General features: G+C 40.3%; 5 protein-coding genes across 11 annotated transcripts in view; 1 reads left to right on the forward strand and 4 right to left on the reverse strand.

The window, feature by feature from the left end:
- Positions 1-1,423, reverse strand: part of dmc1 (DNA meiotic recombinase 1) — an 11,671-nt gene extending 10,248 nt beyond the window's left edge. Inside the window, exons 1-3 of the mRNA XM_027006083.2 lie at positions 1,381-1,423; positions 1,046-1,103; positions 895-939 (exon numbers count right to left, since the gene is read on the reverse strand). Of these exons, the coding sequence (XP_026861884.2) occupies positions 895-939; positions 1,046-1,102 (102 nt within the window). The 5' untranslated portion in view covers position 1,103; positions 1,381-1,423. The remainder of the gene's footprint in view (positions 1-894; positions 940-1,045; positions 1,104-1,380) is intronic.
- A 986-nt stretch (positions 1,424-2,409) lies between these two features.
- tomm22 (translocase of outer mitochondrial membrane 22 homolog (yeast)) lies at positions 2,410-5,303 on the reverse strand. The gene is made up of 4 exons (XM_027005979.2): positions 4,994-5,303; positions 3,798-3,916; positions 3,550-3,667; positions 2,410-3,131 (listed from the first exon to the last, which is right to left on the reverse strand). Exons 1-4 carry the CDS (start codon positions 5,084-5,086, stop codon positions 3,057-3,059), a joined length of 405 nt encoding a protein of 134 aa, XP_026861780.1. The 5' UTR covers positions 5,087-5,303; the 3' UTR covers positions 2,410-3,056.
- A 2,845-nt stretch (positions 5,304-8,148) lies between these two features.
- maff (v-maf avian musculoaponeurotic fibrosarcoma oncogene homolog F) lies at positions 8,149-10,579 on the forward strand. 3 transcript variants are annotated; one of them, XM_035533416.1, is made up of 3 exons: positions 8,149-8,349; positions 9,776-9,832; positions 10,045-10,579. In XM_035533416.1, exons 2-3 carry the CDS (start codon positions 9,797-9,799, stop codon positions 10,486-10,488), a joined length of 480 nt encoding a protein of 159 aa, XP_035389309.1. In that variant the 5' UTR covers positions 8,149-8,349; positions 9,776-9,796; the 3' UTR covers positions 10,489-10,579. The 3 variants fall into 3 exon arrangements, with proteins under 3 accessions (XP_035389309.1, XP_035389310.1, XP_035389311.1); XM_035533417.1 differs by having other exon boundaries at positions 8,149-8,240; XM_035533418.1 differs by lacking the exon at positions 8,149-8,349 and adding an exon at positions 8,360-9,226.
- A 308-nt stretch (positions 10,580-10,887) lies between these two features.
- tmem184ba (transmembrane protein 184ba) lies at positions 10,888-20,340 on the reverse strand. 5 transcript variants are annotated; one of them, XM_027006014.2, is made up of 10 exons: positions 19,991-20,340; positions 18,792-19,025; positions 18,260-18,425; positions 15,863-15,953; positions 15,654-15,729; positions 15,472-15,563; positions 15,172-15,341; positions 14,893-15,087; positions 14,480-14,497; positions 10,888-14,381 (listed from the first exon to the last, which is right to left on the reverse strand). In XM_027006014.2, exons 2-10 carry the CDS (start codon positions 19,023-19,025, stop codon positions 14,152-14,154), a joined length of 1,272 nt encoding a protein of 423 aa, XP_026861815.2. In that variant the 5' UTR covers positions 19,991-20,340; the 3' UTR covers positions 10,888-14,151. The 5 variants fall into 5 exon arrangements, with proteins under 5 accessions (XP_026861815.2, XP_026861816.2, XP_035389308.1 ...); XM_027006015.2 differs by having other exon boundaries at positions 18,792-19,058; XM_035533415.1 differs by having other exon boundaries at positions 18,792-19,058; positions 19,987-20,340.
- Positions 20,341-20,488: 148 nt separating this feature from the next.
- Positions 20,489-24,762, reverse strand: csnk1e (casein kinase 1, epsilon). Its single transcript, XM_027005971.2, has 11 exons — positions 24,525-24,762; positions 23,787-23,882; positions 23,530-23,640; positions 23,279-23,427; positions 22,845-23,073; positions 22,559-22,729; positions 22,268-22,416; positions 21,958-22,159; positions 21,667-21,803; positions 21,470-21,538; positions 20,489-21,332 (listed from the first exon to the last, which is right to left on the reverse strand). Exons 2-10 carry the CDS (start codon positions 23,860-23,862, stop codon positions 21,506-21,508), a joined length of 1,257 nt encoding a protein of 418 aa, XP_026861772.1. The 5' UTR covers positions 23,863-23,882; positions 24,525-24,762; the 3' UTR covers positions 20,489-21,332; positions 21,470-21,505.
- Positions 24,763-24,883: the final 121 nt, after the last annotated feature.

Here is a 24,883-nt window from a genome sequence, read left to right on the forward strand (position 1 = left end):
AGCTTGAAAACTATGGGAGTTATACAATCCATTGGTTTCTGTTGAAGGCTGGAGGATTGAATGAAAGGACAGAAGGTGTGGATAGTCGAGTACGATCCATCTGAAGTGTAGTTTGGTAATTGGGTGTGTTAGTTCAATCAGTACAGCAAATTTAGTTGTTCTATCTTTACAGCTGAAGGAATTACAAAATCACTGGATTCCTATGGGAGGGTAAAGGGATGAATGAAAGAATAAACTTTAAAAACGAGAGAAGGAAAATAAAAGGATGTGAGGCTGAGGGGTTATTTAGCTGTTATGGTAGTGGTGATTGAGGGGCTACTTAGCTGGGGGGGTAGTTGTTGAAGCCAATATGGTTGAAGGAGTAGTTGTTGATGGTCTTTGGGGGGTTATTGGGATAATTGGCTGTGGGATAGTTGAGGATAAGAGGTCATTTAGCTGTGGAGTAGTTGTGCTTGAGGACTATTTGCCTGTGGGGGGAATTTCGTCTGATGGGTAATTGGCCACGGGTGGTTTAGGCTTATGAGTTTAGTTGTCCATGTAGTTTTGGTTGAGGGAATTAGGGAGAGAAGGAGGTCGATTCGTATATTCTACGAAAATGACCGAATGTGACTTACCTTTATAAACATTTCACTATGGAAAAACCTCGATTTTGCCGGGTCGTTACCAAAAACACAAAAAATCACAAACACACTATTCCGGGTTAACATTTGCTATTAGAATAAGAAGAAGAAGAAGAAATTGAAGAACAGAATGTTGTTTTTGTCCAGCTAACACAATTACCTCAGGCAGAGGTATGCACTGGGCTGGTGTCGAATACACCTTCCCTCAGACCGACCGGATAGGCTTATAACCGAAAAGTTAGTTAGCTTACACACACTCTCCCATTTAACTCACAATGCCATATTTCTGTAGGAGATCGATGTCCTGGAAGAAGGATTCCTGTGGTTTGCAAAATAAAAATGAACACACAGAATATTTTCTTTATTACCTGGTTACATTAGTGGAATGTATGAAGCTAGCAAACTAGCAGTTATAGCTACACAACCTCATCATCCTGGTACCCCGCCTCATCTTCCACAACTTGGTCCGCGGCTGTTTTCATGCTATAAAAAGCCGAAAATACAAATTTATCAAGGGAAAGTAAGTTAAAATAAGTAAAACAGATTTTTTCAGGACACCCATGGCCAATTTAATGTATCTGTCAATTCTAGTTACAAACATCCAGCGTTACGTTAATTAAACTAAGATAGCTAGGTTAGGTTAACCTATTTATTTAACGTTAGCTAATTAACGCTTGCTTCCGACTTTATTGCCATCCCTGTGTTTTTGCACTAATAAAATAACCTCCGTTTGTCAAAAACATCGGTAGCAGTAGTTTACCTGTGAATTAAAAAGTCCGTCAACTGATGTCTATGTTGAGAGACACCAAAAACCTAAGATTACTTGACTATGTGGTTATCTAACCAACTCAGCGCTCGCGCGTGTCGAACTCATTTTCAAGTGCCGGTTAACACCTAAATAAAACAAATTCATGGATACGTCTACATCATTTCATTTAGATGGGATGCGCAACATCATTGAACGTGTATCTTAGAAAAATGTGACTTTAATTGTGCAAGCGAAGGGCCACCTAATGAATTGGGACTTTACATTTGAAAATATTTTAGCGCTGTTTAATCGGGTAAGGTCCTTATTGAGGCGTTTTTCAGATTGATGTTTTCAGTAGCGCAGTCTCCACGGTCCCTGCTGGAGGCTAGGTGTCAACGCAGTTCAACTAACAAATTGCTAAAATGACATTCTCTTCAACAACTAGTATCTAGGTTGCGGGCAAATTGTCAAATTCCTAGACAAAGCTACAAAGATCACAAAACCCAATTTAAAATTTCTAAACTCGGGTGTTAGAAGGCCTAAGCCTAGCTCAGGATGGTGATGTCCCTGCTCAAACAAAACTGACTCATCTGTTAAAAGATTTATTCAACATTTAAGCAGGGAAATGAGTGAACTGTGCTGGACACTAGGAATCAAGAAACGGAGTCTGACACTCGTTTTTGGCATTATAAGTAAGACAGAATCTAACATGGAGAAGGTTTTTTTTTGTTTTTTTTAAGGTTTACAGCAGACCATCACAAATGTTATTTGCAGCTTACCCATTTACATTTATTTGTGTATGTCCAAACCTCCTATGAAATGACTTTACTAGTCATAACAAATTACTTTCCTAGTCATAGCACTGGCAATAAACATTAAATAGAAGTGAGCTGTTTTCCTTATTAAATTCCTGCAAACAATTCAAATATACAGACTTTTTGAAGGAGTGGAAGTGAATGATTTTTCCATAAAAGTTGAAAGAAGTTGCATAACAAAAATAAAAAAAGAATAAAGTTATAAATATTCTGCAAGCAAACCATGTCATCTATGGCCTTCATTTAATATTAGGTCATCATGGTTTTAAGTTCATAATCTTTTTTTATTCCTCATTGCCAGACAGTCACAAGTAAGAAATTTTACTGAGACCATTATTAAACAAAATACACTGTGAACTGTACTTCTTATAATGTATAGCTTCTGACAGTTTTCTACTTTAAATGATCTTATTTAAAACACATCTGTATAGGACATTGTTGGTAAACAGTAACTTCACCAGACATTCATTCCAACAATCTGAACCTGTGGATGTTTACATCTTTCAGATCCACCAATGCATCCAACTTATCTTTATAATCCATTAGACAATTTTCATAATGAGCACTTAATATCCAAATGTTAAAATAAAATAGATTTTATATTGGCGTTATGTATGCATTTAGGACAAACACAAAAAGTACTCTGACTGTCACCGTTTTACTTTCAGAAAGACATGTAATAACAGAGCTATAACAATGATGCATTTTCTGTGCTCAGAATATTACACAAGACACTGAACAAGAAACACAGCACCAGGAAACTTCTTTTGCAGCTCTTTGGAAAGTACATTCACTCTTCTCCAATTCACATAAGTTCTGTAATATGTTGACCAAGCTGCGTCTCCTAGAGGTCCACTAAGAGCTGCAGATTCTTCAGAGTTTTCCAGGAGCAGGGGGCATCATTCCAGGCATTCCACCAGACATACCAGCATTTGGCCCTAATAAAATCTGTGTGTGTGGTAGCAATACACCATTATTAATTAAATAAGTCATTACAAAACATTACAAAAATAATACAAAAAGGAAGGCATGCAGCTATGTACAAACCATTCTATATATTTAAGTGTATTTACAACGCACATATATATGCATACATACGTGCATGTATGTGTTTATATATATATATATATATATATATATATATATATATATATATATATATATATATATAAAAGAAAAAACAGCTTTGTTTATTACAGATCCCCAATGGCTGTCACCACACTTATTGCAAATACAATGTTTAGGGAATAATTATTCCTAACCTCAAGTAAAACTGAAAATCTGAATTTGCCTTAACTAAAAACACAAAGCAGACAAACATATACAAACACTGTGAAATAAATCTAAGTTTGTCGCTCATCCCTACCTGTCTCTGCTGTTGTAGCTGCTGCTGTTCCAGCTGTAGCCTCTCTGTCTCAAAGACAACTGGAAGAACCAAAATCATAAACGAAGTGGTGCCCACCCAGAGTGCAGCACGGGAAAAACTAAAAGAGATCAGCAATGTGATGAACACTTCTCAGACTATAAAACTGTTGCAGCTAAAACAATAAAAGAATGACCTCAAGCACACATGCACATCTACAGGTAGAAGTGCACAAGGAGACAGGAGTTCACCTGTAAAGTCTTTTTCCTACGGACAGTGAGCAATTCGCAGACACTTCTGCGGCTGAGCGCAGTGTGTCTGGGAACATCTCCGTCAGCCCCCACAACCTCTCCAGGAAGGTCTCATCCAGCTGAGAGTAGTAGAAAACAAAAATATGAATAACGAGGTGCTGGACAAATGTGAGGCCTTTGCCATGAAAGGCAGTAATGCCACCTCCGTAACATCACCAGGATGTAAAGCATGTTGCAAAACAAAGGAGGATCAAAATTGAGGGGAAATTTCTGAAACAAAGCCCTGCATAATTGGATATCGAAAGGTTACGGGGTATCTTAACCCAACCACAACAATACAAACACAGAGACTTGCCAATCATGTTATGACATTCCACACTGAACCAGATTATTAGCCAAAATCTGAGTGTGTAATGTTTTGTTTACTGGTCCTTGGACTCTCATGCAACATGTTATGCAGGGTATGATTGCTTGGAGTTCTGGTTGGGTTACATGAACTGTCAATGAAGTTTTATAAACTAGACTAAGGTAAGTGATTCCAAAACCTCCAGAGTGAATTCCCCACCCATTTTAATGAATATGAACAGTGGCACTGGCTGTTTGTGGCCACTACAGGAAAGAAAAGCCTTTTTTTGCAGTGATTCGCTTGTTTAACTTTTTTCCATAATTTTTTATCAAGGATGTTATGTAGAGGTGGATTAGTTGTACAGCAGACGCTGGAAGAAAAGCAAACCCTTAAGCATATTGAACCTTAAGCGCCGATTCTATCTACTATATTGGATTTCAATAAATTCGCCGGTAATGCACATAATCGATACGACCATCAGACCCCCTGTGATTTCTGGAACCACCCATTTACGGCAGAGTAAATGACCTTGCGTGCAAAGATAACATTAAATCGCAGGTTTGCATGTAACTTGCAGAGTCAATACAGCAGCCAAAGTAGCCTTTGCTGAAAGCTTCAGGAATGCAAAATCGCCAGTAACGACAAACAAAAAAACAAAAAAAACAACCGAGGTAGCTAGGTAGCTTAACAGGTTTTAGCAGATAGCGAGTAGCAGGCGAAATGCAACACACGCCAGCTAGCTAGAGAAAAAAAAACGATACGAATGCAACTAGAAAAACGAGCCGAATGTAAACGGAGCCTGGTCGCAGCATCCAATTCACAGAGCTGGGCTAAAAGTTTCCAAACTTACGTCTTCGTCCTCATCATCTCCTTCAATTTCGTCTTCGGGGGGCCGCGTTGCCACAGGGCCCGTATCGGGAGACAGCACTTGGAGTCCGGACATTAATGATGTCTATCTATGATGCCTAGATACTCTATCTCAACGTGAAGAAGCTGACGCTATAAGAATTCACTTTATTTACTCGTATGTTTTGTTTTTTTTTTTGTTTTTTGTTTTTACTTCTATTTCTACACCGCTGATAACCAGTTCCTAAAATTACCAAAACGCACGCATTTGGTTGTGCAAAAGCCGGAGGTCAATTCGGTTACATGTGCGACGAATAAAGGAACACATTTCACGACTGTTTCTCCACATTACGAGAAAAGAAAATTGCGCCCCCTATCGCAAGAGCGGACTACTATGCTACGGGCATTACATTCTGAATCTTGAAACAAGCGAGAAAGGTTATGATCTTGCAGCGTATGGAAAAAGATTTAATCAGTAAATGAAATGGAATGACGTTCTTTTCTTAACTGCATGAGACTTCATTGTTGAGATCGACAGGAACCTCAAATAAAACAAATGGACTTTGCTTGCACAGCTGATGAAGGACCTCTGTCCGAATCTTTCTGTATTTATGGTATTCTTGTGTACTTCACTACAATTTTGAATATCTCTCTCTCTCTCATATCTATCTATCTATCTATCTATCTATCTATCTATCTATCTATCTATCTATCTATATATATATATATATATATATATATATATATATATATATATAGCTATGTTACAGCCTCCTATTTGCTTAGTTAAATCCAGGTGGTGACCTTTTTTTTTGTCAGGCAGTGTGTGTGTGTGTGTGTGTGTGTCTATATTTATATCTATATCTATATCTATATCTATATCTATCTATCTATCTATCTATATATATATATATATATATATATATATATATATATATATATATATATATATATATATATATATATATTCAATTACCTTGTAACATAAAAACTAAATATGTTATTCTACAAAATGGATCTGTACATTCTGTACATTGTGTACATATATACACACAACCATATACATTGTACATTGTGTATATAATCATAATATACATATATTGCACATACATTGTTAATATATTCTATATTTCTCTATGCAACCCTGTTTTCTTTTTCCTCAGTTTGGACAGAGCACTCTCAACCATTTCACTGCGAGTTATACTGTGTATGACTATGTATGTGACAAATAAACCAAACTTGAAACTTGAAACTTGGATAATTACTGCATGGTGATTATGTTTCAGCTGGCAACAAGTTATTTAACCCTAAATGATGCAGTGAGTAGCTTCTTATTTGTTAAACAACCATGTCGAAAGACACATCCTGTGGTCTTGGAAAAGATGTTAATCTGTTTCAGAAGGGTCAAATTATTGGCATGCATCAAGCAGAGAAAACATCTAAGGAGATTGCTGAAACTACTAAAATCGGGTTAAGAACTGGCCAACGCATTATTAAAAGTGGAAGGACAGTGGGGAAACATAATCTTCAAGGAAGGAATGTGGTTGGAAAAAAACTTTTAATGATCGTAATCGTGTGGTGAAATCAAATCGTAGAAAAACAGTAGAACTTAGGGATATGTTTATTAGTGAAAGTAAGAGCATTTCCACATGCACAATGCGAAGGGCACTCAAGGGATTGGGACTAAACAGCTGCAGCCTTAAGAAAACCACTTGTCAGTGAGGCTAACCGGCAAAAACGGCTTTGATTTGCTAGGGAGCATAAAGATTGGACTCTGGAGCAATGTAAGAAGGTCACGTGGTCTGATGAGTCCAGATTTAACCTGTTCCACAGTGATAGGCGCATCAGGCTAAGAAGAGAGACGGCTGAAGTGATGCACTCATCATGCCTAGTGCCTACTGTACAAGCCTGTGGGGGCAGTGGTATGATCTGGGGTTGCTGCAGTTGGTCAGGTCTAGATTCAACAACGTTATGTGCCCAAAGAATGAGGTCAACTGACCACCTGAATATACTGAACGACCAGGTTATTCCATCAATGAGTTTTTTCTTCCCTGATAGCACGGGCATATTCCAAGATGAGACTGCCAGGATTCATCGGGCTCAAATTATGAAAGAGTGGTTCAGCGAGCATGAGACATCATTTTCACACATGGAGTGGCTACCACAGAGTGCAGACCTGAACCCCACTGAGAATCTTTGCGATGTGCTAGAGAAGACTTTGCGCAGTGGTCCAAATATCCCAACATCGATCCAAGAGCTTGGGAGGAAAAACGAATGCAACTCTGGAAAGAAATAAATGTGACATTGCAGCAGCTTGTGGAAACGATGCCACAGCAAATGCCTGCCCTAATCAAAGCTAAAGGCGGTCCAGCGAAATACTTGTATGTGTGTGTGTATGTATGTATATATGTATGTATATATGTGTGTGTGTGTGTGTGTGTGTGTGTATGTATAATATGAGTATGTATGTGTGTATATATATATATATATATATATATATATATATATATATATATATATATATATATATATATATATATATATATATAATTATACACAGTAACTGCAAACTGAAGAAAATATCTTTTTATTTACTTGAGCAAATTATTCTGTTTGACGTAAAATACAAGCTGATTAAATAAATATTTATTGAATACTGACGTTCAATCAATTCATGCTCCAACAATTATCCTACTGTCCTGACTAATTTGTAACACTGCTACAAGTTTACAGAATGAATTCCATGCCATATAATTCCAAATTAAGAATATAGGAATATGGACACCATGTATCACTACAGTAAATTGTCAAAGCAGGAAATGCGAATTTAAATGTGAACATTATAAAAATATTTCTTAAATGGTAATAATGAATTACTTTAGAATAAATATGATATTTGTACATTTATGTCCATATTTATTTTTCGTGTGTTGTACATTAGCATGCCTAATTAAGTTTTTGTGTCCAAGTCTCAATCGTTATATTTATATAATAATTTATTGCTGATTTCGTTCTTTCATTCCATAACCTTCTCTTAAAATGTGCCTTTTCCTCTGTTGTCGACGAGCCTCCGGCGGGCTGTGGGGGCGCCCAGGCCCCTCCCTCATTCTTCAACCCTTGCGTCATCGCGCGTTTTTTATGAATGAGAGGATCCCACGAACGGCGAGTGGCGGATTCCGGGAACAGGCGGAGAGCCGTGGCGCTCTTTAAAGTTGTAGAATCGCGTCAATATAGGTTTTCCGCTTTTAAAGGCGAGTAACGTCGACGAGTGTCTGTGACACGGCTACGATACGGGTGGAAAATATCAAGTAAACGCGAGCCAAGACATTTTCTTCGGCGTTTGTTTACAACATCGCTGGTGTGAGTTGCCCACCCCTTAATCCTGACTAGCTGACTAGCTATCTTGCTATCTGACGTAGGTTCGCTAGCTACACAGCTAACACGTCAAACGTGCCGGGCACGTCGTTGTTTTTCTTTTTTGTGTACATTATTTGGCATGTTAGAAGTCCTTCGATTGACTGGTAATTTGTTTGCCCGTTTTAGCGAATTAATTAGCTAGCTACGAAGCTAGTTTTGTTCGGTAGGTTATGCTGTGTTTACTAGCTAGCTGGCCAGTTAGCTGTAATAAAGGTACACGGTTCTGGTTTATTACCAGTCAGCCCTAGCTGGTTAAATGTTCACTACTGAAGGAGCAAACGCTACCGGGGACAGCGATGTGCACATGTCGGTGGTCTGCTGTCAATATAGCTGGGTTATTTGCGTCGATAAATTCAGTGCGCTAGCTGTATTTTGCTTACTTTGCTGTTGGATCCTATAACTAGCTAAAATAAAATGCAGAGAAAATGAAGGCCACAGTACGTTTCATTGATTGTAGATTATTAAAATGATACATTAACGTAACTTTTAAGTAAAAATCGTGTATTTTATCTAACATTTCCTTACTACCGTTGCTAGCATAGGCTAGTTTTCCTTATCTTGCCACTAGTGTCACTTGATGATAAACCATGTTTTCTTTTTCCTTTTTCTAATTTCCTTGTCAAATATACAGTGGGCTTTATTGACTAGACAGATAGTTCTCAACAGCGGTGGTAACACTTGCGTGTTCTTGCAAAACTGGGAAGCGTTAGGTGAACGATTATAGTCGCCGACTGCATTGTGACTTGACGCTAGTTGAGTAAATATACGGAGGCCGTTCGGACAAGAGTTGTGCTGAATCACCGTGACTCCAAGCCCAACGGTCGGTATAGACGTGCGCCCCGTGGTTCTACATACTGACATGATGCGTGTGTACCTCCCATGCTTTTCGTATTTGGTGAAACTTGGTCAGCAAAGCGCGGTGATTAATTTTGGCTTTGAGTTGGACTACTGACAGAAAACGGGGCCATTGAAATATTCCCAGCATTATGCAGTCTATGTGCGGATTCTCATTGTCTCTAGAGATGACATGAGAACCAGTGGCCGTATGTTTCAGCAGCTTTACTGCTATAAGAAACGCCCTGACAACTTGGTAGATTGTTACTTATCATAGACAATTGAGTGTGTTGGTATGCCTGAACAGTGTTAAATTTGCTTATACATTTTTATGCTAGGTAAAAAAACATATTTGGTCTGTCATGAATTTATCTGAAACCGGTGGCAATCCTTGATTGTTGTCATCTCAGGGCACTTTCTCTAGTAATAGACTAGTCCTGGGTTTAAAAGTAGTGAGCATTCTCTGTTGTAACTTTGAGCCTTATTATATTCTGCCTGTGAGGTTCAAGTGCACCTTTTAACTTGATATTTACAGGCTTCAGAAAAACAAAACACAATGACATCAGATGGCAGAGCCAGCAAAGCCCTCAAGGTAACAGACATTCTCTCCATTTATGGATTGCTCTGTCATCATGTTTTTCAGATTTGACTAATGCACTATTTCTTTACAGTCACATACAGGTTCTTTACAGAAAAGTGCCTGTTTTGTGAAACAAAGGTTTTCATGGCACATAGATGTGGCACCTGTATGTCTATTTTCTTAAAGAATCGGTCATCATTTCTGTTATTGTGTCCTTTTTGCAGGTGAAGAGGGAGTGTGGAGAGAATGTTCCCGTGCTGTCCGATAGTCAGCTTATGTCCCTGTCGGTGCGTGAGCTGAACCTGCACCTGCGCGGCTTGTCGAGGGAGGAGATCCAGAAGCTTAAGCAGAGGCGGCGCACGCTGAAGAACCGTGGCTATGCAGCCAGCTGCCGGGTGAAGCGTGTGTCGCAGCGTGAGGCTCTCGAGCAGCAGAAGAAGGAGCTGCAGCGAGAGGTGGAGCGGCTGGGCGCCGAGAATGCTGGTATGCGCCGGGAGCTGGAGGGCCTGGGTGCCCGGCTAGCCGCCCTGCAGCGCTTCGCCCTGGGTCTGGAGTCTGGAGGGAGTGGCCTCCTGGCCACGGCCCCCCGCCTCAACACAGCCTCCGTTATCACAATTGTGAAGAGCCCCCAGCAGGGCCACGCCCCCAGAGAGCAAGAGGCAGCCTAAGGGTCATTCATTCTGGCAATATGCACATACACACACACACACACACACGCGCGCGTGCACACACACACACACACACACACACACACACACACACACACACACACACACACACGTGTGTGCATATATATATATGCATATATATATATGCATATATATATATGCATATATATATATATGCATATATATATATATATATATATATATATATATATATATATATATATATATATATATATATATATACACGCAAAGCGTAAAGGTACACAACATGCTACAAGATGCAACAGACCAGATGCAACAAGTGGACCATTTTAGCTGGACCAGAAGTGAATCCCTGGTGACTGGCAAACATTTCAGATAAGAAATTATTTAATAGCTCTGTCACTGAAGTCAGCTATATTGTTTGTTTCCCTCTCCCCTCTTCTCTTACTATTCCGTGTATATTATTCCACCATCTTACGCCACTGGTGCAGTTTATTCACAGTGTGTTTGTGAATTCCACTAATTTGTAAACATCCTATAGGCTGGTCTGTATCCCACTATGCCTCAAGTTAATGATAGTACAGTGCATAATATTTGTTATGCCTCTGTTAAAAGTATAATTGGGTTTTTGGAGCAAAATATTATTTGACGTGGATCTCCTGGTTTATGGTTAACCATTTATACTGAATTTAGCCAGTATAAGCAAGATTTGATTATTGTTGGTCTGTTTACATGTGGTTTAGATTGAAGACATACTGATTAGCTACATGGTTTTGGTCTAACATTAGTATGTAGTCTGTACAGGTCTTCTTTACTGGAGTAATGACTTATCTGATTGACTTATCTTTGACTACCAACTTTTTATAAGTTGGAAAATTTGCTGGAAAATGCTCTTTAATTAGAATAATGGAACAGACCAGTAGAATGCCATGTCAATGCAAGTTTCTTTATACATTCCTATATATTTGTTATTTTAAATACCTAATCTGCAACATCAAGATTTATTTAATCTGTATTTAAGATGAAGACCTTAAAGCTAATGAGTGCTGTGATTTTACTTCCAAATATTGCTTATGTGTGACTAGTTTGGGGATATTTGTGTCTGATTATTGTAATGGATGATTTTTTGTAGGGTTCACTGTTTTATTGAGCAGTTTAGCCATGCTGGTGTTTCCCCATTCTGGTTCTGGAGTGCCCCTGTTCTACACGGTATTGCAACGCGTCTGCTTTAACGTTGCCTGTTTTAAACTTATGTCAGGTTTGTTAGTAAGATGATGAGTTGAATCAGGTATTTTAGGAAAACAGTGAAATATGCAGGGGGGGGGGGTTCTGTATCGAGGACTGGGGGACACCAAGCTATACCTAGGGATAAGGCCCTTTTACTGGAAAATGATTCAGTATCTGTGAAGGTCCTGTTTGTACTAGTACAGTGGTTTGTTTTTAATGGTATTTTTGTATTTAAGCATAGAATGATTGGTATTTATAATGACAATGTACAGCAGGAAGTTTAAGGAGTATCATATGAGAGGAGCGAGAATAGATGAGGGGCAAAAGACAGGAAGAAGGCAGGAAGGCAGGAGACTTGTAAGAAGGTCCACAGAGGAGAGAAAGGTGTGTCCTGGAAGTGCCAGAAGGAACATGGCTTGTGGCTATATGTGATATCAACCCATGGTTGACAGATTGCCAACTATTAGCCTTACTAACTCCAGAAAAAAATAAGTAATATGCTGTAGAAGAATTGATATTTGTAGAATGAACCATTTTTATTGCTGATTCCCATTAAACATATCTGTTTCACTGTTAATATCAACAGGCCCTTGACTTGGGTAATATCACACTCATTGTGCTTTGTTTCTAAACATGCTGGATGTTTTGTGACATAGCAAAACACAAGTCTTGTTTGTATTTATTACCTGTATTTTTCTATGGTAAAGTAAATATATTGTCTATTTTATACCATTAATTGAAATAAATGTATATATTGTACATACATTTGTGTGTGCTCATTAAAAGAAAATGAGGCAGTAAAAACAGGTGACCAAATATCTATTTTTACAGACAAAACCCTTATTTTTATTTTGTAACTTTGTTGGACATCCTAAGTAAAAATAGAAGCATGATCTGTTAAAGAATAATATACAATAGCATTAAAAATGTAAAAATAAAGAGTTTGAGTCCTACAATTGCTATTACTTGGTGCCTTTAAATATTTTCTAGTAATGTTATATGGGGTTCTCTCTGTGACATTTAAAAATAATTTTGAGATTAGCTTTCAAAAGTGTGTATAACAAACAACAAAGACTGCAAATGACCTGAATTGACTGCCCTCTGAATAGAGCATCATGTTAAATATGGCAGCACCTTTGGAACACTGGGACCTGTTTTAATGTATAAATAGATATTTTCAGAAAGTATTAAACACACCAAAAGCTAAATAAACGTTAAGTACCACAAATGCTTATGCTTGGCTGATGTAGACAGAGATTTTTACTGGCCTCTTCTGTAGAAATATAAGAATTAAATATTTTACTCCTGCATTCTGAAGGAACAATAAGGCCCAGAATTAGACCCCAGCTGGGCTGTAATGGTATAGTGCTGCCAACAGGAGAGAGTGACACAGCACAAGCGAGAAGAATGGAAAATATCAACGTCGCCCTCTGCAAAACTTGTGTGAAATATTGTAGAAGTGGAAATAATGAAGAAGCCTACCATAACTGGTTCATTTTCCATCAAAAACATTTATATCATAATTTATGCCATGTAATTAAAATATATTGGGGATTTACATTAGATTATTTTTGTGACTAAGCAGCATTAAATAAATCCTACACTACACCACATATCTATAACACATCTAACCCAGATAGTGGGTTTAACGTAGCGTTCTACTGTCCGACAGACTTATGAAAGCCTGTGCTATTCTCTAGCCGTGAGTAATGCCCCAGTTAATCCAGTCTGCCCTACAATCCAGTCTGAGCACTCACCCTTATGGGAGTGAAGAGCAGGTTTCACTTCATTTGTAACTGTACCATCAACTGCTGCTCTCCTAACATCCTCCTCTGTCCCTAGCACAGCAGCCAGAATGAGACCACATTCAAGACAGCTGTCACATGCTGTTAGATCAGAGCACACGGCAGAATCTGTACATCACACTGCAGAATCTGTAAACACTGTCGGTCTGACACAAAACTGAGCTTAAACATAGCAAGCAAGGTTTGTTTGTTAAATATCACTTAAATGTGGTGGCAGTAGATTTATAAATTTAGTTATACTGGGATTTTGGTTTCTCTTTATGGGTGAACACAACCAGAAAGAACCCAAAGTCATAACAGTTCAAGTATAAAAGCGGACAAATGCTCATAGCCATTTATTAAGATATAAATATTGCCTAAAAATTATTCATGACTTTAAAATATAGTTAGGTTATATATCCCCTAAACTAAACAACTTGCAAGGCAGAGCATACCAAACTGCTCTCTAAACTCTCATTGTTTTACTAGGTCAACAACAAGTAGCAATAAATCTAATATTCTAGCAATTTTCAACATGTGAATCATTAGACTAGTTGCCATATCCTGTAATGATATGGCCTTAAGATAACCAGCCACACCAAACCACTATGCCACTGCAGCACAGAATCCACCGTACATATTTGGATGTCTAAAGGCGGCTATGGTTGAGTTAAAACTCGTCATCAGAGCTAAGCAGGAGGGTTTTCTCGTTGTCTCTGGCACTGAGCGAGCTATGGTTCCGGGACAGAGGCGGTGCAGGGCCGCCCTGTTCCAGGGTGGATTGCTGGGTGTACTGCTGATAGGCTGGCGAGAAGTTGTGGATGGCATCCTGAACCATGTCCCCAGGGTTCATAGTCTCCTTAAGGCTGCTCGAGATGCTCTTCATAGGGGCTGAGCGTCCTGGGAGAAAAGTTAAGAGAGAAACAAGAAATAAGAATGGACATAGCAGAGAGATTACAAGCCCAGCGACACAACATGCATATAGACTGTAGGCCTACCGTATGTTTGAGCAGGACCTTTAGGCAGCATGAAAGGGAAGAAGAACCGACGGACCCAAAGAGAGTGCCGCACCAGAGGAAGAGAAGTTTGGGAAGGGGTGACCAGGCAAGCAACCAGCAAGCGAGTGCCGAGAGTCGAGAAGGAGCAGAAATAAAAGGGGTAAAAATTAACATTGATGGACGGAACAAAGTGGGCGTAAGACAGAAGGGATGGAAGAGAAGTGTTTAAAAAAAAAAAAAGGAAGAGGAAGGAAGAAGAGAGTAAGCCAATCAGAAGAAAGGAGCTGTGGCAGAAGTTCCACAGAGAGGATTCTTGAATCAAAGTGATCTAAACAATGAAAAGCAGTGCAAAAGAGCTCAGTGATGGCTCTAAAAACCAAGGCTGGCGTTGCCAACTCCTGCCTCCACCTCACCCTGAGAGTCTAGCCGCTTGTCCGCGTAGACTTTGTAGGTAAAGGCGTGGCGCAGGGCCAGTGCTGCAAAGAACATCTCGACGCAGACGATGAAGTTCTGATAACCGGCCGCCACGGTGCCCTCGCCGACCGACACCTCTGGCGAGCTGATCTGTGGGATGGCGCCGCACTTCTCCAGGATGGCCAGGAGCATACCTGGAGAGGCGATAGGAGCAAAGTGGGTGGAAGACACCAGTCTCCCACGAGCGAGAAGGTGAGGGAGGAAAAACACCGACTCACCTTGCCAAAAGGAGAGGAAGATGACGGATTTGACCATGAAAAACTTGAGCACGGGACTGTAGGGGCTGAGTAGGTCTCGCGTAGCAAAGTAGAAAAGGAAGAGGGCGTAGAGGGACAGGCTGACAGAGACATTGTAGATGATGGTCACATAAAGGTAACCGCTGGCTACACTGTAACAGGAGGAACAGAGGGCAGGAAGTGTGAGTGAGCCAGGGTATTTTTTAAAATGGAGACTGTATTTGCCTTTTTATTTTTTTTCTGTGTGATTGTGCGTTATGGTATTTGAATAAGACCACGTACTTGAAGTCTCCATCCCGATATTTCCCAAAGGCCTGCAAGATGACGGTGACCGCAGCCATCAGAGGTTTTACTACACAGAACTGCAGCGTGGCCTGAGGGCAGCAGTGGGGTTGAAGGTCACTGTAATCAGCTAAAATGTTTATTAAATGCATTTTAAAACCAGAGAGAAAATACAGACTAACCTGTTTGCAGAATCTGAGGAAGCCAATGGAGTACGTTTTGGACCAAAGGCAGCAAGTCCCATACACACAGCTGGACCTTCATCAAAGGAAACATTATATACTGGAGAGAAAGCCTTTGCCTGATGTTACACACACAGAACTGGCCTCTCAATTGCAACACACTGGCTCGTAACAAAAAGCAACAGAATTTGAGAGGGTGCAAGACTCACTCGATAGGCTTCCCTCTGATCTCCGCCATGATGGCGCTCTCGCCTCCCAGGTACTCATAACAAAGGCTCAGGAAGTTGTAGATCACAAATGCTGAATTGAGAAGCAAAGAAAGTGAGAGAGACACAATTCCACATTAGCGCAATCTACAAGTAAACAATGCTTAGAAATCTGGTGGGAGATCTCGCTATATATACACATACACACACACACCTGTTTTTGTTTATGCTTCAATAACTCTTCTAGGAATCTGACCTTTGATGTTTCTGTTATAGTTAGCATCGGATTCTATATGCGCAGAACTCTTGTGAAGATGGCACTGACTGTATTTACCCTAGCGATGTGGAAGGGCTGAGAGTAGAGAGGTGAACAGCAAGAGAGTCCTTTTATGGTCGGATACTGTTCGGTTAGAGCAGACCTTGTTCTTTGAATACTCTTGAATACCTTGTTCTTTGAATGCCTGTGTGTCTCGCTTCTGTACTATTTCTGTAACTACAGGATGAGTCTGTCAGCCACTAGATCGAATGTCTGCTTAAGCTGGAGCAGACAGACACCCAATGGCCCCAGTTTGCATATGGCACTTTAATGCGTGATGACTGTTAGTGAATTACATATGAATGCATAACGTTCGGAGAGGGTCATTTGTTTCTTAATGGCCATTGCCATATTTTAATCTTCTGCCCATGTGTGTTAAATTTATAACTGAAGTCTTCCCTCACCCATTGTGTGCACCATGATTTTGAGTACAAGACGGTTGCTTTAGCAGAGCAATTAAAGTGCGAGACAAAGAGTTCACACCAGAACAGAAATAGCCTTTTTAACTTATGAGGTTACTGATCTAGATCATAAATTAAAATATGCGTTTTTTTTCTGGAACCAAACCCAGAATTCATCTTCTAGCTACATTTCTGAAAGCAATTACCAAACCTAAGCCAACATCACATTTATTGACACCTAATCTTTCACACAAAGCTGGACACACTTCATTCATATAAACATGGAAATCTATAATGTGCGTTATCTCTGCCGCTTGAATGTAAACAATTACATGATATATGATATAATATGACTATCATTTGTAAATTAAAAATTTTTGCAGGTAAGATTTAGAAGTGAAAATACAATTAAAAAGTTGAATTCCACAAATATTTCAAAATACCCATTAGCCAATCAAAATGTTATTTGGAATACACATTTACTAAAGAGGAAGTATCATCATCATACAGTCAGTCATTCTAAACACAAATTAATTGTGACATGAATAATCAAGAGAAAACATCTCTGCTTCCCACATGGCGTTTGCCTCTTCGTCCTGCTAATCCAACTCATGACAACGTCATGCATCCCCTGCTGTCTATATGAGGCCCAATAATATGCACAACATGGAGGAGCAGGGCTCTCCCAACCATTAAGTGAACACAGCAGCCTCACCACTATGTCCGCTACACCGTCCCTGCCCCCTGGGTTCAATTTGCCCTTGTCTTATGGTCTGTTAGTGTATATTATATTACATTACACACACCCACCCACCCACACACCCACCCACACACACACACACACACACACACACCCACCCACCCACCAGCAATTCTCAGGGGACAGGGCTGCCCGTGTGGTTGGCCGCCACTGTGTGGCGAGGCAGACAGCAAAAGAGCGCAGCTGACGCACTTGTTAATGCAGACAGATTTTCTGTCTCACCTTCTACAGACACACCCCTCAACAGGGGTGGGTGTCTGTCTGTCTCTCTCCCTCAACCCCCCTCCCCCTATGTATGGGAACACTACCCCTCTGACAGCAAGGATGACTTCATCTTACAGATCTGGTCACCTGGCATTCAAACAATGTCAAGCCAAAGACAAGATTATTGAAAACGTATCAATATTATTTCAGAGAAAGCAGTTTTAAGGTAAGGATGGCAGGAACTAAGTGTATAATAATAAAATTAATTTCAGTATTATACCACTCACTGTGAGCCTTAAATGGCACTTCTAAACCAGCTATAGAGAAAAATGGATTTAATCAGAAATTTAATAGAATTTTCTTTTAACGTTATTTCAATTTAAAATTAATTTACTCCATTGCTGTTCTAATAATGAACTAGACTGATGTCAAAGCGCAAGTCCATTCATTTATCCATGAGCCAGTTACTCTGTAGCCCCTACATAAAGGCTAGCTAAACACTGTTGCTATGAAACAGGCGTCACTCGCAAAGTATTCTCAGCAGACCAAGAACAACATGAGAACAAATAGGCATCAGGCCTTAGAGTCAGGCTCTGAGCACAAACTGCAGTCTAATATAAAGTCTAACAACCGTGGAAAACCACACAAACCTGGGGGCTCTCGAGTTTGCCACAATCTCCACACGAGTTTCAAACAGCACAAACACAGCTGAACCTTACCCTCATAGCAATCCCTGACAGTGTCGAAGTAGACATAGTACTGGTCGTTGGTAAAGAAGAGGAGGCTCAGCCAAGAGTCAAAGGCATAAATGGGCACGATGAAGAGGATGCGCACTATGTGTCTCTGCTCGTTCGGAGAGCTGTAGTAGCGCAAGTGCATGTAGATCTGAAAGGGAGAACGGTGTGTATGTTCACATTCACAATCTAAATCAATCCAGCAGGTGACTTACTTTATTAGACTTAAAAGCTGTATTTTTTTTGGTTTGACAATCAATCAATACAAACAGTTATTGACCTTACCATTCTACATTCATTTTTACAATAACTGTCCACTTTTATCACGGTAAACCTAATTTCAACCTGATACAAAATAAACTGATTATAAAAATTGAAAATTATATACTTCAATTGTTGTGTCTTCATTTCTATAAAGAAGAGGATTAGGTTTCTGTTATACACATATAAAAATGTCTTTTAACTTAAAAGACTAAGTCCTCATTAATTAAGGAAGATAATAAAGGCAGACATTTACCTGGTGACAGGTGAACAGCAGTGCCGTCCACACAAAGAAACCAGACAGAGCTTGCGCTGTTCTGGTCATGAGGAAGATGGGTTGCTCAGGCATGAGCAGTGGGGCCTCGGGCAACAAGGAGATGTTTGGCCCAGCGGGGGCCACGGTGGCTGGGGACCCTGGGGCCATCACAGCTACCGAGTCCTGCCCAAAGAGCTCTGACAAGGGCACGTCACGCGTCCAAAGCATGTACATCTGAAGTGCCGCAGAGAGAACTTTAACCTTCCCCTTCCAATAGTGTGGTAATGCGAGCACATAAAACAGCATGTCAGGTGCCATAAAAGCTGTGAGGGGCCTCACCTGACTCAGGTAAAAACATTTAGAACACTTGAAAATAAAAAAGTGGAGCACTTAAAAGAAATCACTGAAACCAGACATAAATAAATATGTTAGCAAAGCACTAGAGTGCCCTTAACCAGATTAAAGTGCCTGGCATATCTAACAAACGAGGACCATGAATAAAATATGACTGATTCACACTAGAAACTGGCTAACTGCACTGAACAGATGAGATGGGTCTTTAAATATGGGCGTCACTGGAAGGAATGGAACCAGTGTCACATAGCAGCGAGTCATATATTATTATGTATGCAAATATGGATTTTTCTCTAGAATGTCACTTTCAATCTCTTACAGTATTTCGTAAGGAAATACATATCACAGTTTAGACAACTGACAACAGTGAATGGTGGCAAATTCTGAGATGAAAATAAGAGTGCACCTAGAGCACTGAAAATAACATTGGCATTACTGACTGATTAATTAAGAACATGGGTACACCAAAGTCTTTAATGTTCAAAATATCAACTGCCCGTTTGTTCAGAGTAGTTTGGCAGTTCATAAAAAGAAACACAGTTTGGTATAGGCAATACAAAGTCCATTCAAGATAGATTCAAATGCATTCATTGATATTTATGGCGGATTGGATCAATGGCTGGCTCACTCCGGTTACAGACTCTTTTTTTCTCTCTACGACTCAACTCTTTAATATAAAACTATCAACATACATGTATATCCAGTTTATATGCTAGTCACTTACATACATAAACATATGACAGGACAAAGTGTATCAATCAATAGTTCGCAAAACTTACCTTGTTTTCCGAATCGCTAAAAAGTCCACAGTAAAACATATTTGTTAATGAAAGAGATTTACCTACCAAATGCAGTAACGTTATTCCGTAAAACCAATTGTGCAGGAGACCAACGACGATAACAGAAGATATTTGTCCTTAATTCCTCAAAGCCATCGCTGCCCCCCGCCATCCATGTTTCTCTTCCAGCACCGAAAGCTCTGCGCGCAACTCTTTTCAGTCCTAAATAGTGCCATGAAGTAACTACACTACGCAAACTGCATGCTATTATTCAGAATTATACTTTATGACTGCTTTCAGAGTTCGCGCCTCAGATTCTGTAATATAAACGCTACTGAAGAACACTGTACGTACTCTCCGGAGGGGATTATACAGTTGTGCAAAGATAAAACGGCGAAGTCGCAGGGACCGAAGGCGTAAAGCCAGCGACAACAAAAGCACTTTCCCCAAAATGGTTGAAGTCTACACGACCTTTCAATATAAAAGTCTGTCTTGTATCACAACCAACCGCTTAATTCCTTTAATTCTGTACGTTTTCCAGAGCAACTCAGTTCACGTATAATATTAAGGACATATTCGTTTATTTCTAAATCAGGGTACCATGGCTAAACATGCCAGTACAGAACTCTTTAGATTAAATCTAGTTCTATATGCCATATAATTCTATTGATTTGACATAAAGACACATTGGCCAGTAGCAATGCTTGGGAGGTTATTTAGATTTTTAAATTGGTTGACATTGGTTGACCCCTGGTATTCTTAACATCTTGGTTAATTTCAGTGTTTTCCATGCTATGCAAATACAGAAAATTTCTTCAGTGTTTCATTGAATGATTAGTCCATCCTTCACCTAACGAAGCAATCATTAAATCCAATTGAACACACTATTAGTTTCTTAACTTGTTCATACAATATGTCAAAACATAAAAAGATGTTTTCCACTATACCATCTACATTAGCATGTATGACAACATACAACAATTTTGTGGGCATTAAAGTGTGCGAGTGATACATTTATTTGGACTCACACTTAATAAACAATCAGATTTAACTTTGCAGTCCAAAAAGTTATTCCATATCTTTCCCAGTATCAGTACGTCAGACCACACAGGAATAACAGTCAAGTTGTGGCCAAAGGTCCTCATATCCAGTAATCATGTATCTGCCTGAGGCTTGTGATCCAAACTCCTGTTGTCCACAGTTCAATCATGCCTCTTCATCTTTTGAGACTATTCAAACCCCCAGTAACTTTCAGCACTTCAGAGTAGTCATATAGGGAAACTCTTTGTCCAGTGCAACAGAGTGGCCACATACTTTCTCCTCTTATGCCCAACTTCTGCTTCTTTGCCCCACTGATTTATATAGAAAGATGAATACAAATGCTTTAGGGGAGTTGTTTGTTGAAATCCTAAACAAAACCCATAAGAACACATTTTAGCTAAAGTGAAAATTTGAAAAACAAATTTGAAAACTTTGCATATTATTGCTTTTATTTTAAACACAGTGAAACACTACAATTATGGCAAGTGCTTTTTTAGAACTTACCTCCTAAAAAAGAAAAAATGACCGAAGTTTTCAAGCTCATTTCCCCATGTGCTCAAATGGCACACTGACCTGAGGAAAAGAGATTGTGTAGACCAAGAAGAGAGAGAGAGAGAGAGAGAGAGAGAGAAAGAAGTTCAAACCAGAGAAAAGCTAGGATGAGTGAAGCAGTCCAAATACTGAAGGTTCGAGGCATGAACCTGTGGTGGGGTGATGCGAATCTGATCATGGCGCAGTGGGAGATCAGGGGAGGCGTTGGCAGGAGCGCCCCGGTGTAGACGCAGACACACTCTCCTCTCCCGCTCAGCTCCTCGCCCTGCTCTGGGAGACGCATTCCCTGAAACCAAACACACCACACACCACGATGTGGCTCTGCAAACAACGTGCGAGATCTCCCATTAGGGAGCAAACCAGATCCTTATAATTCAACGTCCTTTTTTAAAAAAAAGGAGAATGTCCCCGTTTCGGCTCGCATGAGCTTCAGAGCTCACCAGATTGAGGCACGCGTGAGGCAGGGCCGGAGCTGGTCGGGTCCGGACCGTTGCGGACTCTGTTCGGTGCTTGGAGGTTAGGGCCAGAGGGCAACGCACGCGCAGCAGAGCCTTGAGGTGCGCCTCCGGTTCTCTCATCCCGCTCTTCTGCTTCACCTCCTCTCTGCTCCTTCTCTTTCTCTTCTGCTGTCCTGCTAGATCCCTATAACCGCCACAAACAAACAGAAAAGGATCAAATCTAAACCTGACATGACGGCCACCCGTAGCATTTGTTCAAAGTCAGTGTTATTTCCAAAACAGAATGGCGTACAAATTTCAGCATGTTCCAGTCAAACACATAGTCGTAGGAGAAACCCTGTCTGTGGAAGAGATTTCTGAACAGCTGTCTCAGGTAGGAGTAATCAGGTTTGTCATCGAATCGCAGGGAGCGGCAGAAGTTCATGTATGTGGAGAATTCAGCTGTACACAGGTATAAAAGAGAAGATTAGAGTGTTATAAAAGACGCAGTAACAAAAGAGACACAGATGAACTTACAGAGATCAGAGACAGGCATCTTCACAGGGCAATGAATGAAAGCAGTCCTGCTTGTCCTTCTACTCACATGGATAGCCCTTGCAAAGCACCTCAATAGGGGTTGACATCTTCTTTTCACTAATGCGCTCATACTTCTGTCGTTTTGTGGCAGCCTTCAGGCCTTGCCAAGGCAACGAGCCCAGGTTAAAGTACATGAGCACATAGCCAAGAGACTCCAGGTCATCCCGCCGAGACTGCTCTGTGGGAATAGTTTATACACATATGTTGGTGAACATAACAGCCACAATTTTCAACCCATTTCTGTAGTTTCAGATCCACCACATCTACCATTACTGGCCCTACCACCCTCTTACCAATGCCCAGATGAGTGTTAATGGAGGCATAGCGGGCAGTGCCCGTCAGGTTCTTGTTCTCGCGGTAGGGAATGTGCTGATGTGTGCGGGCATCCCGGTACTTCTTGGCCAGGCCAAAGTCTATGATGTAGACCAGGTTGCCCTTCTTGCCGAGACCCATCAGGAAATTGTCAGGTTTGATGTCTCTGTGAATGAAGTTCTTTGAGTGGATGTACTCAATGCGACTGATCTGGAGAGAGCAGGCAAAGATCAACCTCAGTACATAAGAAGGTGAAAAAAAAATACAATTTACAAAAGTGAGTAGTACATCACATACATTCAACAGAAACTTAATGCAATTGATTTTTTTTTTTTTATTGAAGTGTTGTAGAATCACTCCCAATGGAAAATATTTCTCATAGGTTTTCAGCACTTGACTAGTGATATCTTTTTACCATCTGGTCTGCCAGCAACAGCACAGTCTTAAGGGTGAACTTCCTGGAGCAGAAGTTGAACAGATCTTCAAGACTGGGCCCAAGGAGTTCCATCACCATCACATTATAATCACCTTCCGCACCACACCACTTGATTGACGGAATACCCACTGACAATGAAAAAAGGAACTTAAGACAAAACAAAACAACCTTTCTTTAATGCATCTTCTTGATGCAAAAATGAAATGTGATCAGCATGACTAAAGTCCCACCTCCTCCCTGCATCATCTTGTAGAACTTGCTCTCAATGTGCAGCTGGGGATGCTTAGTCTTCACACTTTCCAGCTTGATAGCCACCTCCTCCCCTGAAGTAATATTTGCACCTGACAAGAAGGATGCGTGGGGACATGTTCAGCATCAGGGATTAAAATGCCTTGCAAAACAAGTAGTAAAACGGATTGAATTGAAAACTTGAATATTTGTGTAATCAAACACAGCAGCAAAACAATTACAACAGCAAGTAAGTTACCAAGGTAGATGTCCCCAAAAGAGCCACTTCCAATTTTTCGCCCCAGGCGATATTTATTTCCAACACGCAATTCCATGATTTCTTTCTAAAGGTTGCCTGCATGAACACAAAATTAGTAACATTTGTTAGTTGTCAAAATGGTTTCCTGAGTAGGTTTATTAGCAACCTGAGACCAAAGCATGCAGAGCCATATTACAAAATAGATTTTAACTGGTTGACCACTATAATACTTTATGCACAAATGACTTGGCCGTAAAAAAGCACAGAGCCTATTTATGATCACATAAATTGCTAACGTACATAGGAACAGTGAAGTATCACCAATACTTTATCTAATTCTTGGTCAGGCTCAAATGCAAGCTGCTAGCTGCTGCTGAACTATTAAATGAGAATGATTTGATATAGATCATCATAGCTATTCTAGCCGTATGTACACCTAATCGGTACGAGCTCGATTTGAAGAGGTGCGCAAAATGATGAGGGATGTGGTGTAGAAGGCTTTTCCTTCGCTGGTATGTTACAGCGTTTGCATAACTACAGCGGCGAAACACCAGCAGGCCACACTAGAGGAAACGATTGTTTGCTGCCGATTTTGTTGCAGCCGCACCCAAGACCTTGTTGACTCCAGGGGCACCTCTAACACCCAGTAGCGACGTTTTTTTTGTCGCCGAGGACGATGAAATGAATACTCTATACCTACGTCCCGCTTTGACCTTAAATCAGGCACATCTTCCCTACCTGATATGAGGTTGATGAAGACGAGGCGCTGGTCGACGGACTTGCGGTGGTAAGACAGGACCCTGGACAGCGAAGGGTATAAGCGTAATTTTGGACGTCTCATTCCAAACCTATAATGAATACTGCGCTTTGCGTAAGAATTCCTAAACCCTTGATTCTTAAATTCTAGCACTTGGATTGACCTACTTGCATTAGCAAGCTACCTCCCTCCCTTGTTTGTATCCCAGCGCACTTCTGACAAAAATGATGTCATTCATAAACTACCAGAAGGACCCGGATCACTTCAAGGGGCCGCTCCATGGAATCAGTTTGCTCCTGGGTACCTAAAACCCGGCCAAACGGCGCTAAAATACTTTAGT

The sequence above is a fragment of the Electrophorus electricus genome, chromosome 14, assembly GCF_013358815.1.
Source record: "Electrophorus electricus isolate fEleEle1 chromosome 14, fEleEle1.pri, whole genome shotgun sequence".
Lineage (NCBI taxonomy): Eukaryota > Metazoa > Chordata > Actinopteri > Gymnotiformes > Gymnotidae > Electrophorus > Electrophorus electricus.